Source organism: Danio rerio, chromosome 16 (genome assembly GCF_052040795.2).
Source record: "Danio rerio strain M-AB ecotype USA chromosome 16, GRCz13ab, whole genome shotgun sequence".
NCBI lineage: Eukaryota > Metazoa > Chordata > Actinopteri > Cypriniformes > Danionidae > Danio > Danio rerio.
Genome location: NC_141036.1, coordinates 48214453 through 48230831, shown reverse-complemented (window position 1 = coordinate 48230831; position 16379 = coordinate 48214453). Strand labels below are relative to the sequence as shown.

Below are 16379 nucleotides of genomic sequence, written 5' to 3'. Positions count from 1 at the left end.
TTTTCTCTATTTAAAAACGATACAGCAGCAAAAGATGACTTCTCTTTTGTCAAATTGTGCATTTTCGAGCAGCTGGATGTTACTCATGAAAAATAATTGATTGCATTGGACAAAACTATTGAGAATTACGCTCGGTCCTATTTTCACTTATGATGGCATAAGTCAAAATAGGACAAATGGACTCATGTTTGGGACAAATTTTGGACCTTTGTCAGTGAGGGGTGGGTCATTCGAACCACCCAAACCCTCCTGGCTACTGGCCTGTTTTATATATTCAACATTTGAACAAACATGATTTATTGCAAAGGTTTTATTGAAAAATGGCATCTCTTTATGTCTGTTGTGAGTCACTTCGGATCCCAAGCTGTTTTAGAAACCCAGAGAAGACAAAAGAGACTACAATAACTGCTCACTATCCTAAACTTACACATAAATAGATGTATTTTGCTACCTTTGGACAAATAAAGGTAGTTCAATTTATTTGATTTGGATTTATTTTGATCGACTGTCTGTTTAACAGGCTGACATTTTGCAAGTGGTTAGAACTTTATATTTATGTATAATACATGTGAATACACTAATTTTCAAATCAATGGCTTTTAAATAGTGAAAAAAGAAAATCTGAAGCTAAATTCATAATCAAGCATCATAGATAAAATGTTATTGATTTATTAATCCATGCAAGGTGATGGACCCACAAAAATCTGACTTTCCTTAATGCTCAAATAACTGATTAATACACGAATAAGCATAAAAAAAGAACAACACAGAGAATAAAGTTTGACAACATTTATTGGCACACAAAAAACAAGAATAGTCCTAAAAATAGGTTGCAGAGTGGAATCTTGAAAGCAGAGGAGGGCTTCTTGTTATTGAGCGAGTCCTCTTCATCTTGACATCATTATCAAGTGGGAAAAACATGAAGTTTGAAGGAAGAGCAGGTCGCATAGCAACATGAGCTGGTTTCAGAGCAGGCAAATTTGTAAACACAGGAACCGGCAGAGGCACATGTTCGTCCACCTTCACTCCACTTGTAAGACGTGGCAGGCTGGGTAAGGAAAGGTGAGACTTAACTTTACAATCAGACCCACATGACAGGTCAGTGCTGTTCCTCTTTGCCTTATTCACTAGTGGAGGAAACCTGGACGCTTGACGTTCTGGAGCTTCGTCAATGAACTCTTGTCCAGCCAAAAGCTTCACAGGAGCACAGCGTCGCCTCAAAATAGGCATTTGTGTTGAAACAGCAGCAGGATGCTGGGATTTGCCTACTCTCACTGCCAGAAGAGATGAGGAACACTCAACACTGACATTCAGCTTAGACTCACATGGAGGATCTTTCAGTGAAACTTTCACCTGATGCTCACAAGACCCCACACCCAGCCATTCTGAGGGTTCATCTGTGAAGCACTGCTGGTTGACAGGCTTCACAGGAACATGGTTGGGCTCAAGAATGGGCGGTTCTGAGTGTGGAGCATTAGCATGCTGGTGGAAAAGCCTACGTTTATCCATCCTCACTGGTCTGCTCCCAGAATGAGGCAGAGGAGATGAGGAAAAGTCAACGCTGGCATTCAGATCAGACTCACATGGAGGATAGCTGAAGTCTTTCAGTGAAACTTTCATCTGATGCTCTGGAGGTCCATCAGTGAATTTCTGTCCACTGACAGGCTTCACAGGAACACACTTTGACTCCAGAACAGGCAGTTTTGAGCGTCCAGCAACAGGATGTTTGGGGAGAGGCCTACGCTTGTCCATCCTCACAGGTTGGCACCCTGAAAGGGCAACAAAAAATGAGCAAGGGGCAACACTGAGGTCAGACTCACATAAAGGGTTGATGTTTTCCACTGTACCTTTCATCATATGATTCGACCCCACGTCCAGCCATTCTGCGGGTTCATCTGTGAAACTCTGCTGGTTGACAGGCTTCACAGGAACATGCTTTGACTTCAGAACTGGCAGTTTTGAGCGTGGAGCAGGATGATGACGGAGAAACCTACGCTTGTCCCTTCTCACTGATTGGGTCCCTGAAAGAGGCACAAAAAATGAGCAAGGGGCAACACTGAGGTCAGACTCACATGAAGGGTTGATGTTTTCCACTGTACCTTCAATCATATGATTTGAGTCCACACCCAGCCATTCTGAAGGTTCATCTGTGAAACTCTGCTGGTTGACAGGCTTCACAGGAACATGCTTTGATTTCAGAACTGGCAGTTTTGAGCCTGGAGCAGGATGATGACGGAGAGGCCTACGTTTATCCATTCTCACTTCTGGACTCTCATAATGGGGCAGAAAAGATGGGGAATGGTCAACGCTGGCACTCAGGTCAGGCTCACATGAAAGATAGCTGATGTCTTCCAGTGAAACCTCCATCATATGCTTAAGAGACCTCACTCCGCAACGTTTTGGCAGTCCATGACCATCAGAACTTCTGCTTCTCAGCAGGTTTCACAGGAACATGGCGCAGCTTCAGAACAGTCAGGTTTGAGCATACAACCTCAGGATGCTGATGGAGAGGCGTACTTGTGTCCATCCTCACTAAACTGCTCCAGGAATGGGGCAGATCAGACGAGGGACGGTCCGCATTGGCGTTCAGATCAGACACAGGTAAAAAGTAACTGACACTTTTCACTGAAACTTTCATCTGACGCTTAGGAGAGCTCACGTCTCGGTGTTCTGGAGATCGTGGCACGGACTGACTGTTAGACCACATGTTGAAAAAGTGAAGTTAGATTATATCACAACAACAACGACAAACTGGATTCACCAAGCGATAATGGTGACTGTCAAATGTAAATGTTCACCGTGGAATGGCCGCTATGATGTCAACATTCTTTAGAACGTCCGCGTGCCTTCAAACCTGTGACGTTCTATCAGGCATTATTTAAATCAGTGGAATAGCCCATATTCACGTATACAGGCCTTTTATTTACATAATACATTTGTTTATTTTATTTATAAATTCATCAAATCGGTTCTCAATTTACTCTGAGCGTATATTCTAAACGGCGGGTTTAACGCAATCCGATTTGGGGCAGATTTTAATATAGCAGGTTTCCCGCATAAGTGAAAGTGTGGCTCCCTCTAGAGGCGAAAATCTTATATTAGGCCAATATTGAATAAATATCAGTTGTTCAGCTCCCTCCGAGTATATGAGGACTAAACCTATAAAAACATAAATAATAAATACGCAACTATAGAGAAATAAATGACTAAATAAATCCATAAAATGCTGGTAGAGATAGGTGGTGTACACTTATGTAATTATTTACCTGCTTGCACTATTAATTATTTATATATTTATTTATGCATTATGAATTTGTGAATTTTTATTTGTTTATTTGCATATTTATTTATTATTTTGTTTATGTAGTTATATATGGATTAATTTACTTATTTATTTATATATTTGTATATTTTTAAATAGTTTTTGCAGGTTCGTGCTCCATAAGTATCTAGTTCTGTTTGAAAATATAAAGTGGATTTTTTTATTTCCTGACCGTGTTTTTATATTCAATTCAATCCAATAATTGCTTTATTGGAATGACAAATGTCAAGTTTACATTAAAAAGCAGGCCCTTAGCCAGGGGGGGGTTCAGGTGGTTCGAAAGACCCTCCACTGACAGTCCAGAATTTGGTCCCTACATGAGCTGATTTGTCCCATTTTTGACTACTAAGCCCTCATAAATTTTGGACATAACCACAAAAAAGGCTTTAAGACATTTAATTTTTAATTATTCAAATGGCCAAATACTGACTGAGGAAAACTGAATGAGCTGGCCAGTTTGTTATTTGTCTACAGGCTACAGCCTTTAATTTAAACAGATTCCCAATTGTTTTTTGTTTTTTTTTTGATTGATTGATTGATTGATGATAAACTGATAATAATAAATGTTCATATTTTTCTATAAACAATAAATGCTAATCTCATACCTTTATTTATAAAACTATTAGTTATACTACAGTTATACATTTTCTATTTAATTATGAGATTTCAATACATTTTAAGCACTATTTTTAGCTGAATTAGCTTGTCGGATGGTCATCACAACCACACCTTTTGATGAACCAAAAATATTTACTAAAGATTTACAATGAATAAATATGAAAAAACACAATCAGACATAAATTACATCATTTATCATTAGAAAACATATATATGAATCAGTTTCAAACTAAAAACCAGCCTATTGTCATACAGGCAAATTATAAATAACAAACTGGCCAGCACATTCAACTTTCCTCAGTCAGAATTTGATCATTTGAATAAAAATAACAATAATAATGTGGAGCTTTACAAGTTATCTAGTCTCTCTTGTAAAAAAAAAAAAAAAAAGTGCATTTGAAAATTCATGAATAACAACAATCGTTAAATTAGTATTTAAATTCATTTTAATGTGGGCCACTTTTGGTGCTTCACACTTTTTTATTGGTCATTTTTTGTTTCAAAAGTAAGACCCAAGATTTAGAATAAAACCTGTAAACTGTTTTCTCTTTTTAACAATATAGCGAAAGATGACTTCTCTTATGTAAGACTGTATGTTTTCTAGCAGCTGGATGTGGACTCATGAAAAATAACTGTTTGCATTGGCTAAAACTATTGAGAATTACCCTCAGTCTTATTTTCACTTATTATGATCAATTCCATTTCACAACAGAATGAACCGCCAACTTATACAACATATGTTTTACACAGCGGATGCAACCCAACACTGGTAACTGGCAACCCATACACTCTTGCATTCACGCACATACACTATGGCCAATTTACTTTATTCAATTCAGCTAAAGAGCATGTCTTTGGACTGTGGGGAAAACCGGAGCACCCGGAGGAAAGCCATGCGAACATGGGGAGAGCATGCAAACTCCACACAGAAATGCCAACTGACTTAGTCAGCTGGGGCTCAAACCAGCGACCTTCTTGCTTTGAGGTGATTGTGTTACACACTGCGCCACCAGAAGCCTAATTTATTATCATCCATCATAAAAAACAAACAACAACAAAAAAATTGGTATCTGTTAAAACTTGTTTTAAATTAAAAACTGTACAGGCAAATAACAAACTGGCCAGCTTATTTCCTCAGTCAGAATTTGTCCATTTAAATAATAAAAGCCTTCTTTTATTGGTTATTTTATTGATTCTCCTTCATAAAGCCTTCTTCTTGGTTATTTCACAACTTATGATGGCATACTGTCAAAAATGGGACAAATGAGCTCATATAGGAGACAAAATTCTGGACTTTGTCAGAAGGGGAGTGGGTCTTTTGAACCACCTGAACCCCCCCCCCCCCTGGCTATGGACCTGGATTCTGTAAAGTCTGCATTAATATATCTTTAATTAACTAAGCAATCGTAAAATATGTTAAATTAATACACTATAGCATTTAAGTTCAATTTATTTGAATACAATATGCAAAATACAAAAAAACAAAACAAACATATTTTTAGCTCAAAAGCAGTGTTCTCCTATATATAGAATAAAACCAGTTATGAAATGATCAGGATCTAATGACAAGATATTAATTGCACACATTTTAGAATTCCTAATAACTTTATAAGCACAATGATAGGAGTTTCTGTCAATCTACATGAGTTATCAGGCCCGTATCCAGCCTGGTGAAAGGGTGGATCTTTTTGCAGTTATACGTCTCGTTTTCTATTTAATTATATATGCTGCATTTTAGTAACATTTTAAGTACTATTTTTAACTGGATTAGCTTATGGGATGGTCATCATAACCACACGTTTTAATATACCGAAATATTTCCTAAAGATTTAAAATAGAGAAATATGAAAAAATACTTATTTTAAAATACAAATTTATTACATCATGTATCATTCTAAAATAAAATCTTTTAAAGTTTTACATTAAAAACTGTGGCCTATTAAAAAAATTTAAACCTATTGTCATTTATTGGGCAAATAACAAACTGACACATTTAACTCTTCTGTCAGAATTTTTTAATTTAAATGAAAATTCAAACAACAACATAATAATAATAATAATAATAATAACAATAAAAATAATGTAGAGCTTCACGATTTTTTTAGCCTCTCTTGTAAAAAAATACATTTAAAATTTTATGTAAAACAATAGCCAAATTAGTGTTCAAATTAATTTTAATATGGTCTGCTTTTAGTGCTTCACATATTTGATTAGTCTTTTTATCAAGAACAAGGTCCAATATTTAGTTACTTGTAAAAGTTTTCTCTATTTAAAAACAATACAGAAAGATGCGAAAGATGTCTTCACTTACATCAGATTGTATGCTGTCCTGCACAGCTGGATGTTGGACTCATGAAAAATAATTGTTTGCATTGGCCAAAACTGATTAGCTGAAGTCACACTGAAGCGACAGCCAACAGAGAATTCCGCTTGTTCTTAAAGCCTTTATCGATGGATTATTTTTTACTATTTATGATGGCATAGCAGTCAAAATATCACAAATGAGCTTATGAATAGGACAAATTCTGGACCTTTGTCAGTTGAGGGATGGGTCTTTCAAACCACCCAAACCCCCCTTAGCTATGAGTTTGGTTATAAAAATGACCACTTTACTCAATTATAGTGCATTTCTAATGAAGAACAAAGCTAATTATGCCTTTACAATTTGAATCTAATAATAAAATGTTTCTATACAAGAAATATGTGTGTTTGTGTTGGGTTTGGTTTGATATAAAAAACCAACACAGACTACAAAATGAATAAATAAGATTACAATTTTAATCTCACGAAAAGTTGTTCACATCCACAAATACATCAATTCTGAAATAAAATAAACACCATCTTATTTGGTACAGTCTCAATGTTCAATTACACTTTCACTTACAAGTTTAAATTTTATTGTAAATCCCACACCATATTTTCCCCACACATTCAAAGAGATTGCTTTAATTTCTTTAAAACTTCTTGTGTAAGTCTTTTGCTATACTTATTAATCTTGTGATGTCCTGGCATCCACCCAAGAAGAAAGCGGTGAAAGTCAGTCCAAGCGAAAGCGAACATGTTTCGCCATTCTTTCTCCAGCTCTGCAAAATCAACCTTCTTCTCCAGAGATTTCCGCAACTCTGAAAAATAGTAATCCAAAAGGCCAGGCGCTTTCTTTTCACACTCTCGTTCATCCATACAGCTGCCCAAAAAGTAAATCACATCCTTCATCCCACACCCTCCACCTACATACTGAAAATCAACAGCTGCAACCTGTAAACCGTCCTTGGAGAAGCAGAAATTAGCTAGCTTTGCATCACCATGCACAATTGTCTTAAAGCGGCAGTTGTTGAGGATGCTGTCGATCTCTCCAGCGGCTGCTTTGAGTTTTTGGTCTGACATGGCTTCTAGTTCTTCAGGCCTTGTTTCTAAATGCCAGTATGTGCCTATAGGCCAAAGTCCTTCCGGGGTGACATCAAGAAAAAGGGCATGAAAGTTGGCAATCCAACTCAGGCAGGCTTTGATTTCGGCATCATTAACATAGGTTTTTCTCACTGGGAATCCTGCAACATCGAGATCCTCCAAAACAATCAACTGCTCTTCACCAAATGACTTGGCAGCGAGACAAAGAGGAACTCGGCAGTTTTCATTGGTAGTGTAGTTTTGGTACCAATAGGTTTCGACCTGATAAGATCGCACTTTGCGCTGGTGAGAAATGTCTGTGTTCCAGCCTCCTGGATGCTTCTGGTTTTGAGGAAACATCACATGTTTGACAACCACAGAGGGACGGTCACATCCCTCCAGATGGACTCTTATTATTTCACCATAACCGCTCCACAGAGTCTGAATCTTTGCACCAATCTGCAGAGACTTTGCTCCGCAAGCCTTCAAAACAAGATCCTGGTGTTCCTTCTTCATTCTAGAGACACAGAATAACAACTGGACTGTATTTTTAACAGTTTATGATAATGAGTACTAGTAGTAGTGCAGAGATATTAACATTTAACCAAATAAAAACACATATTATACATCAGAAATCAATCACATAACTTAGGCTGTTTGAGCTGGAATTATTAATTTAATTAATTTAAATAAACGACAGTTCATAACAAAGATCACGATAAAACAAACATAATTCCAATCATTCAGTTTTGTCGAGTCTAAATTCGCAAAAAGGAATCATATAATTAATGTGTTGTTTGACTTAACAGTTCATCTTTGTTTAGATTTACCTTCAAAATCTTGAAGCGAAACGTGGACGATATGAGTACAGGTTGAACTTCCGGGATGCATCCAGTGCATTCTGGGTAATGTAGTCTTTGGATGAATGGCACGAACCACGGTATTATTTTGACCATTTTGTCATTATTATTTCTCAGAAAGGGTAATTAGATATCCAGAGGGTTTCTGCTAAATGCAGTGGTGCAAAATAGATTGTGTTCCCCACAAAGAGTGTTGTAGTTATTGAAGAGAGAGAAACAAGATATGTCTAAGGATAATTTTATTAAGTGGCATTGACGAGTGGCAAAACGTCTCTAGTGCGTCTGATTAAGTTCTGCTACACGACATTTTACGATCCGCGATGACCTGGAATGCTGGGAATCCTTTAAAAGCCGAATAAGAAAAAAAACAGCAATGTTTTGAGAAATTCCTATTATTAATGAAGCTAAAATAACATAATAATGTAATGGCTTTGCGGAGTCAATAAGATTAGCTCAAGAATAACCGAATTCTTTGTCATATCTTAAACACTCGTTTGAGAGATGGAGAGTCTGGCGAAATTTAATGCCGTCAGCCGATTAAAACACTTATTAATATACTAGCTAAGTAGACAGCAAAAGTTTTTCCTTAATAATAAGGTAAAGGAAATATCTTTTAAATTGTTACATAACATTAACCTGTCAAAAACGTCTTAAAAAAGATTTAGATTGGATTTACAAATTGCTCCTTTAGTCAGAATAACACTGCAACTCCTCAAAAGCAAGAAAGAGATTATAAATTATTTACTTACAATTCCAGATTCACTTAACAAGAAAGCACTTAAAACAAATACAGTTTGCACAACCTTTAATATGTATAATCTGTTAAATCTCTAAATTGCTGCTATCATATTATTTTGCCCTCTTCACTCTCAGATTCTTTTTTATTTTATTTTTCTCCTCAGATCATTTCCTATTGTTTATCTTGTTTTTCATTCTTGATTGACACTATTTAAAAAAAATGTAGCAAAGTACTTTATAGGCTATACTTTTTTTTTTAAACAACTCAAGTACAGGTAAAAGTACCCCAATTTAATCATAATCAAAAAACGTATAAAACAAAATAAATACAAAAAATTACTCAGCTGGTAACTAAAAGAAAATGCTGTGTTCCAAACAACTGATTTGTGTTGGAGTAATATGAAGAAATTAAGTTAGCTAATTAGTTTTTACAAATTTAAATTGATTGAACATAAATCAATTAAGCTATCTCCCCCCTAAATCAAGAGTTACATTGTTTTTAGCTTATTTTAAATAGGTAACAAACAGCAAACATCTTTTTTGAGTGTACTGTAGTTACTTTCCACTATTTAATATAATAAAGCAGTATTAATTATTACATTTTCATCAATTTATTTTTTTAAGTCATCCTTTGCAATAAAGAGCAAAAACAGAGGCAGGGGTTCCCATCAATGGCAAAAAGAACCTTTATTTTAAAAAGTGCAGATAATATTCAACAAATGTCTCTATGTTTCTATTTTTTTATTTTTATTTTTTTTTATTTAAGTTTTTATTTTTATTTTAAATGTTCTTCACAGACATATAAAGTACAAATTAGTTTTCCTTTATTTCTCTTTGACTCTTAAGGTTTTATTTTGGCAAACTGTTTTAATTAATAAATCTAACACTTTAGATTGTGAAAAGCATACAGGTTAATCATTTAGTCAGTCCAGTGGCGATCCGTAAACTTCAACCTCACACAGTGTTAGATATTCTTCTCGTCCTGGAATAACAACATTAACGTAACGTCCTTCCATCCCATCACAGTCAAAAGAGCTGGAGAAACCAGCAGGAATGGAAGCGATTGTAGCACATCTAAAGGAAGAGTAAAAATAAGAAGCTTATTGAGCAAAATGCAGTTAATTAAATGCAATTAAATGTAATTAAATGCTAGCAATACGTTTTTAAAACAAACATAATGTACACACAGACACACACAGGTAAAGTAAGCTAAGCATGTTTTTCTATAATGTTCAATAAATACATTTAAATACATCATCAGGACTGGACATTGTACAAGCTTTACATGTTCATATCAGTTTTAAATCTTCTAAACGCAAATTCTGTCACTGTTTTGGAGCCCACTAGAAATCCTAAAAACCAACAATACTCATACTAGCATCTAAAAAACTGTATTTTATTTCATAAGACCTTTAAAAGTTAGTTCACAGCAAAAGAAATTATGAAAAAATCATGGCAACAAATAAGTGAACACTTTAATAAGTAAATCAGGTTTAATATAATATTTTTCATCAGTTTGACTAAAGTAAGTTGAGATTACTAGAGAAGCTCATTTAATTCAACTAAAAACATTTAGGCAGCAATAATTTTTTAAAGTGTTGTAATACAGGAAAACGCACTGTACATATGTGTACATTATGTATTTCTCCTCAGACACACAACTTACTATGTTTCATAAAATATTCGATAATATGTGAACATAGCGCTATTTGGGAATGTGCACCCTATACTGACACTGAGAAGAAGAAACTGTTGAATAAAGTTGCTATTTTTATTTTATGCGTGCACAAAAGTATTCTAACTTCATAATATTCTGATTGAACCACAGAAGGCATATCCTAACCTGATTTTACCAAATAGGACATGTTCCTGGATTAACATGTTGATCCTGGAACAACATTACAATCGCCAATTAGAATTTAAATATGTGTTAACCGTTTATGTTAAGTTTAAGCTTATGGTTGGTTATATGCACTACTACATGATTGTTATCCAACTATTATTGCCCTCTGGTTTTGGGAATAATTTACAGTTATGGTTGGGTTTAGGGAATAGGTATGAATTACATTTTCCAACAGAAATTATATTCCAGAATCAACACAATTCAGGATCTCATCGTATTGGATGTGCGAATGGCATAAGGTCTGTTTTGAGGATCTTTGTTGGTATTTTTGTGGATTATTGAATAAGAATCTTGCTGTCTAGGGTGTATTAGGGAGAACTCAGATTTGTGTTCTGAAATGAACGAGGGTGTCGGGGTTTGGATCAACATGAAGGAAAGAAATTAATAACATAATGTTCATTTTTGGGTGAACTAACAGTTTAAGTAAATCTTTAAATTATTAGTTTACAATTATTTTAATGGTGGCTCAGTGGTTAGCACTGTCGCCTCACAGCAAGAAGGTCTCTGGTTCGAGTCTCGGCTGGACCAGTTGTCATTTCTATGTGAAGTTTGCATGTTCTCCCCGTTTTTGCATGGGTTTTCTCTGGGTGCTCCGGTTTCCCCCACAATCCAAAGGCATTCGCTATTGTGAATTGGGTAAATAAAATTTGGCTTGTGTGTGTGAATGAGTGTATATGGGTGTTTCCCAGTAATAGGTTGCAGCTGGAAGGGCATCCTCTTCATAAAACATATGCTTGAATAGTTGGCGGTTCATTCCGCTGTGGTGACCCCTGATAAATAAGGGACTAAACCGAAGGAAAATGAATGAACGAATTATTTAAAGGATAACAAAAAAAATTGGAGCTCAGTTTTGTTACCTGGGATTATTATTGCCATTGTTGTCCAGATTGTCTCCAATTCGGATTTCTGCACCATTTAATCTTTCAGGAAGATTGTCTAATGTGTTTGTAATGACCACCGAAAACACTTTGTGCCTTTTCAGCAGGTCCAGTCTCCACCAGGGGTTGAGGGTTTTGTGAGTGTGTGTGCAGGATCCATGAGTGTAAACACCATCTTTGTTCCCATCATTTGCATTAGATGCAAAACCATTTCCATAGAGAAAACTCTGTGTAGCTTTACCTATTAAAGCTACATTTTCACCTACATCAATGGAAGAGTTTCACAGTTATTGTTGTTTAATTGTAGACTTTGTTCAATCTAAATGATCACTTTACTGAATTTATTTTCTTCTCAAATAAAGAAATACAAGGAGGACATTTCTGCTTTCTGTTTTCCCATAAAAAAAAACATTTATACAACAAAAAAACAATTCTACACTGTAGGAAATATCTGCTAATTAAGAGTTTACATATTTTGTGATTCAAAAGTGTTTTGCACTTAATAACGGTTGTGAATTGCATTAAGGAGTCTTGATCTATGCTCTGTTGACTTTTTTGACAAACACGTTTAACAAAGTGATTTTTATTGACATATTATGCAATTATTTTATTGATTTTAGTAGTTTGAAATAGTTTAATGTATAAGAAATAAAATATAGAGAAATAAGTCAGTAAAATAACAGAAACTGAAAGCTTATTACAAGGTTTTATACCGAAATATACAACACCAATCCCGACAATATATCACTTTAAACTATTAAAAATGTTAATCAAAGTTCTTTTCAATGTTAAATGTTAATGGAAGAAAGATCGAGGATCAAAAATCAAAAGCATATGTATATCAAAAGCATAAATAAATGGGGAAAAAAATTAAAACATGAATCACAAAATACAGAAAACAGATTTTTTACATAGTTTTTGTGACCATGCAAAATACCTGCATTCATCTGTTGTAATAATTCTATACAGTTGCTGTGGTAATACAACAACGAACTATAAACAAATGACTTAATACTGTACTATAAATTCATTTATTTCCTCAACATTCTACACTCAATACCCCATATTGACAATGTGAAAAAAGTTTTTGAAATTGTTGCAAATTTATTTAAAATAAATAAAAGACTTTTTGGCTGTAATTGCTGCCAAAGGTGAATCAACAAAGTATTGAGCAAAAGTTTCGAATACTTCTGTACATGTGATTTTTCAGCTTTTTTATTTTTAATAATGTTGCAACAATTCCAAAAACTTTTTTTTACATTGTCATTATGGGGTATTGTGTGGAGAGTTTTGAGGAAGTAAATTAATTTAATCCATTTTGGAATAAGGCTGTAACATAAAAAATGTGGAAAAAGTGAAGCGCTATGAATATTTTACGGATGCACTATATAAATAATTAAATATATTGTTTATTCAAGTTTATCAGTTCATGATAGTTAATGCTGCAGTATGCTATAGCATTCATTACGTTTTGTAAATCAATACCATTACCAACCTTTAAAATACACATATACACTATAGTATGGCTCAAAAACACTATATTTACTATAAATTACCATAATATTGTTTTCATGTGGATAAAATTCTGATCAATGCATGAATGTTCATATTCTCACCATTGGGAGCCGGATAACCGTAAACTTCAAGCTCGCAGAGGGTAAGAATTCGATTGGAGCCATGAAGGCATACATTGATGTAACGACCTGAAATGCCTTTTTTCCATTTGAAAGTGAGGGATCTTCCAGCTGGAATTGAGGAAATTTTTGCAGCCCTGCACAGAAATAACAATAGATTTGCATAATATTGCCTGATCATGCTGGTCTTTGAGAGATCTCTTTTCCTCTATGGTTTCCTTACAGTGGATTGCTGTTGCCATTGTTCAGCAGAGAGTTGCCAATGTGAACCTTGGCTCCATCAAGTCTTTCAGGACAGCAGTCTTTTCGGTTTGTTATTGTTATGGATTTCACCACATATGTGTCTAGTAAATCTAACCTCCACCACGGATCAGCTTGTACTTCAGTGGAAGTACAAGACCCATGGTAAAAATCTGGGTCACGATTTCCATCAATAGCATTACTGGCAAGGGCCTCTCCTGTCCATGGATTTTTCAACAGGTCTGATTGTGTGGCCCTGCCACTTAAAGCCAGATTTCTAGCTGCAATTAACAAAGGACTGTAGTCAAGAGGTAGCATTTTCTTTGTATGTAGACACATAAAAATAAAATTTGAAAACTTATAAGCTGGAAAAACACTGTAACACTCTTCTCTCTTATGCAACTGACACTTTGTTTAAAGTCCATCTTACAAAGACTAAGGAAGTTTACTAAATGTACCACAATCATGCTGCAATGCTTGCTTCAACCTTAACTCTTTTGCACAATATTCACCTTTAATACCTCTCTTGCACAATATCCTGCACAACATTGTTCAGCCTCATGTGAAAGTACTTGTATAGCCTGTCATGTTAAGCATCTTATAGTACATGTTAGGTATGCATAGGTTAAGTATGTGTTGTTAAGTATCTTATAGTACATGTTAGTTATGCATAGGTCTTTAAATATAGCTCTTATGTCCAGTGTTGTGTTTGTATGTAAGATTATTCATTTAGCACTGTTGTCCTGCGAGACACAACATTCGTTCCTCTGTGTGTCCACACAAGTACACTCTCACAAATAAAGATACACGACCTGTCACTGGGGTGGTACCTTTTCAAAAGGTACAAGTTTGTTCTTAAAAAGGTACATATTGATACCTCAAGAATACATATTAGTACCTACAAATTTTAAGCGAGACACTTTTGTACTTTTTAGGTACTAATATTTATCCTTGAGGTATTAATATGGACCATTTAAGTACAAATTCGTACCATTTAAAAAGGTACAGTACCACCCCAGTGATATATTGTGTACCTTTGTATAGCGGAATGACAATAAAGTTCAACTTGAATTGAAGAAACGCTGAAAAAACGCGAAAAAAAATCTGAATGCAATAAAACACTATTGTGTGACATCTTTACCTTTAGCTGTAGTTGTGTCTGTAAAATATGGCATCACAAAAATATGAAGCAGGACAAAAACACGTATTTCCATTGCTCTGCAAGAGAAGAATAACAGGTCAAGAAAAATGACCTGTGGGGTGAATCCCCTTCAAGGTATAATGCACTTTATATCTTGATTTGATGTATCGGTATTATACTGTTTTAAGATTTAGAAAAACAGGATTGGAAGTTAAAAATGTCATGCAAAAACATTATGGAAATGTGCAATATAAGTCAGGGGTCACCAATCTTGGTCTTGGAGGGCCGGTGTCCCTGCAGGGTTTAGCTCCAACTTGCTTCAACACACATGCCTGGGTGTTTCAAGTATACATAGTAACACCTTGATTAGCTTGTTCAGGTGTGTTTGATTAGGGTTGGGGGTCAATTCTGCTGGACACCGGCCCTCCAGGAACAAGTTTGGTGATCCCTAAACTGTGATCAATTATTACTTTAATTATTCATTAGATTTTGTAACAGAATAGACCAAAAACGTAGTAAAAACTCAGTATGCAACAATAGAACCCACTGCTAGAACACCACACAAACTTGTGTATCTTTTTAATCAATCAATGAATAAATGAAATAATGTTAAGTTTAACTCACCTTTAAAAAATGTTCTCCCAAAGAAAAGACAAGGATTACTCTGTGGGGAAAATGTGCCCATCACCCTTTATATAAGCAAAGCACAGGAGACAGATGTAATAAACAGCATCATTTAAAGGTGTGGCTAATCTAGGACAAATAAACATTATGAGAATATGAGAGTTGAGGAAAGGGATTGTGTTTTTTCAGGATACTTTTATCAACATCACGTTTGACAGATCTACCTTGAAATGAACCTTCAACCTTTGGCTCACGTCATCATATCTTATCTATATTATAAAGAAATGTATTATAGATAACTGGAAGGGATTTTTACAGCTTCCAAAATTTTATGAGTTTGTGTTGAATTATTTTATGTTTTGATTAGGCTACATTTTACTTTCTCATTGCATGCATCATTTGTTTTGAGTAACTGTATGCACGTTAATATAGTTAATCGGTTGTGAGTGTTTCATCAGTTTGAACTGGTTCATTCTTGGTTTGGTTTACATTCATCTAGTCTAAAGTGAGCTTAAAAACAGAAAATCTAAAAGTACGTTATGATGCATCTCAGAAGCTTTACATGTTAAAATCAAAGGATCATATGTGAAATGCAAATGAAATCTGTGGCTTTGGAATGCTTTAATTTAAAAAAAAAAGTTACATGATAATTTTCCCACAGGAAAATGTTTCATATGGTCTGCCATAGATGTCTAGGCGGGGTGTAATTAGAATATCTTTATCTAGGGCAAGGATTGTACATGGGTCTGGGTGCAGACCTGGTGCAGTGCAATCTGAACTGCATCCAATGCTTTTTAATGCGCTCACCTAACCCCACCCCTAACCCTACCCATCACAGTGACATCACTAGCACCGCTGAGTGATCTGTATCTGACATTGCATCGCTGAGATATGCAGTTTCAGCTTGCATCATCAAGGCTGCATTCACATACGATTGGAGGATTCTGGGAAATAAAGACAGAGAGGAACCAAAAGGACTAGAAGTTATCAAACCAGTATCTAATGAATGTGTACTAGAATAAGAAGAATCTGATGAG

The 16379-nt window shown here is 35.1% G+C and overlaps 4 protein-coding genes and 1 long non-coding RNA gene across 6 annotated transcripts in view; all 5 read right to left on the bottom strand.

Annotated features, from left to right (window-relative positions):
• LOC137487862 (uncharacterized) overlaps positions 1-3071 on the bottom strand; it is a 183433-nt gene extending 180362 nt beyond the window's left edge. The window contains exon 1 of one of the 2 annotated variants that reach the window (XM_087287798.1): positions 2799-3071. The gene's annotated coding sequence lies outside the window, so the exon portion shown is untranslated. The remainder of the gene's footprint in view (positions 1-2798) is intronic. The other variant, XM_087287796.1, reaches the window with a different exon arrangement.
• Positions 1-16379, bottom strand: part of LOC147840401 (uncharacterized) — a 615523-nt gene that overhangs the window by 377218 nt on the left and 221926 nt on the right. The gene's annotated exons all lie outside the window — the stretch shown is intronic.
• On the bottom strand, positions 776-3068 carry LOC137487963 (uncharacterized). The gene is made up of 3 exons (XM_087287795.1): positions 2100-3068; positions 1848-2021; positions 776-1769 (listed from the first exon to the last, which is right to left on the bottom strand). The coding sequence occupies exons 1-3, from the start codon at positions 2368-2370 to the stop codon at positions 820-822; spliced, it is 1395 nt and encodes a 464-aa protein (XP_087143921.1). The 5' UTR covers positions 2371-3068; the 3' UTR covers positions 776-819.
• Positions 6697-8206, bottom strand: pkdc (protein kinase-like domain containing). Its single transcript, XM_087287817.1, has 2 exons — positions 8155-8206; positions 6697-7841 (listed from the first exon to the last, which is right to left on the bottom strand). Exon 2 carries the CDS (start codon positions 7838-7840, stop codon positions 6872-6874), a length of 969 nt encoding a protein of 322 aa, XP_087143943.1. The 5' UTR covers position 7841; positions 8155-8206; the 3' UTR covers positions 6697-6871.
• si:ch211-215k15.4 lies at positions 9585-15466 on the bottom strand. Its single transcript, XM_087287818.1, has 6 exons — positions 15343-15466; positions 14719-14795; positions 13561-13858; positions 13320-13474; positions 11683-11965; positions 9585-9996 (listed from the first exon to the last, which is right to left on the bottom strand). The coding sequence occupies exons 2-6, from the start codon at positions 14789-14791 to the stop codon at positions 9846-9848; spliced, it is 960 nt and encodes a 319-aa protein (XP_087143944.1). The 5' UTR covers positions 14792-14795; positions 15343-15466; the 3' UTR covers positions 9585-9845.

Excerpts from the sequence above, each read along its gene's own strand:
- pkdc (XM_087287817.1), bottom strand. The coding sequence starts at position 7,840 with ATGAAGAAGGAACACCAGGATCTTGTTTTGAAGGCTTGCGGAGCAAAG.
- si:ch211-215k15.4 (XM_087287818.1), bottom strand. The coding sequence starts at position 14,791 with ATGGAAATACGTGTTTTTGTCCTGCTTCATATTTTTGTGATGCCATAT. Across the intron at positions 13,859-14,718 it reads AGACACAACTACAGCTAAAG|CTAGAAATCTGGCTTTAAGT; the intron begins GTAAAGATGTCA and ends TGTTAATTGCAG. Across the intron at positions 11,966-13,319 it reads CGGTTATCCGGCTCCCAATG|GTGAAAATGTAGCTTTAATA; the intron begins GTGAGAATATGA and ends CCATTGATGTAG.
- LOC137487963 (XM_087287795.1), bottom strand. The coding sequence starts at position 2,370 with ATGATGGAGGTTTCACTGGAAGACATCAGCTATCTTTCATGTGAGCCT. Across the intron at positions 2,022-2,099 it reads CTCAAATCATATGATTGAAG|GGACCCAATCAGTGAGAAGG; the intron begins GTACAGTGGAAA and ends TGCCTCTTTCAG. Across the intron at positions 1,770-1,847 it reads GTCGAATCATATGATGAAAG|GGTGCCAACCTGTGAGGATG; the intron begins GTACAGTGGAAA and ends TTGCCCTTTCAG.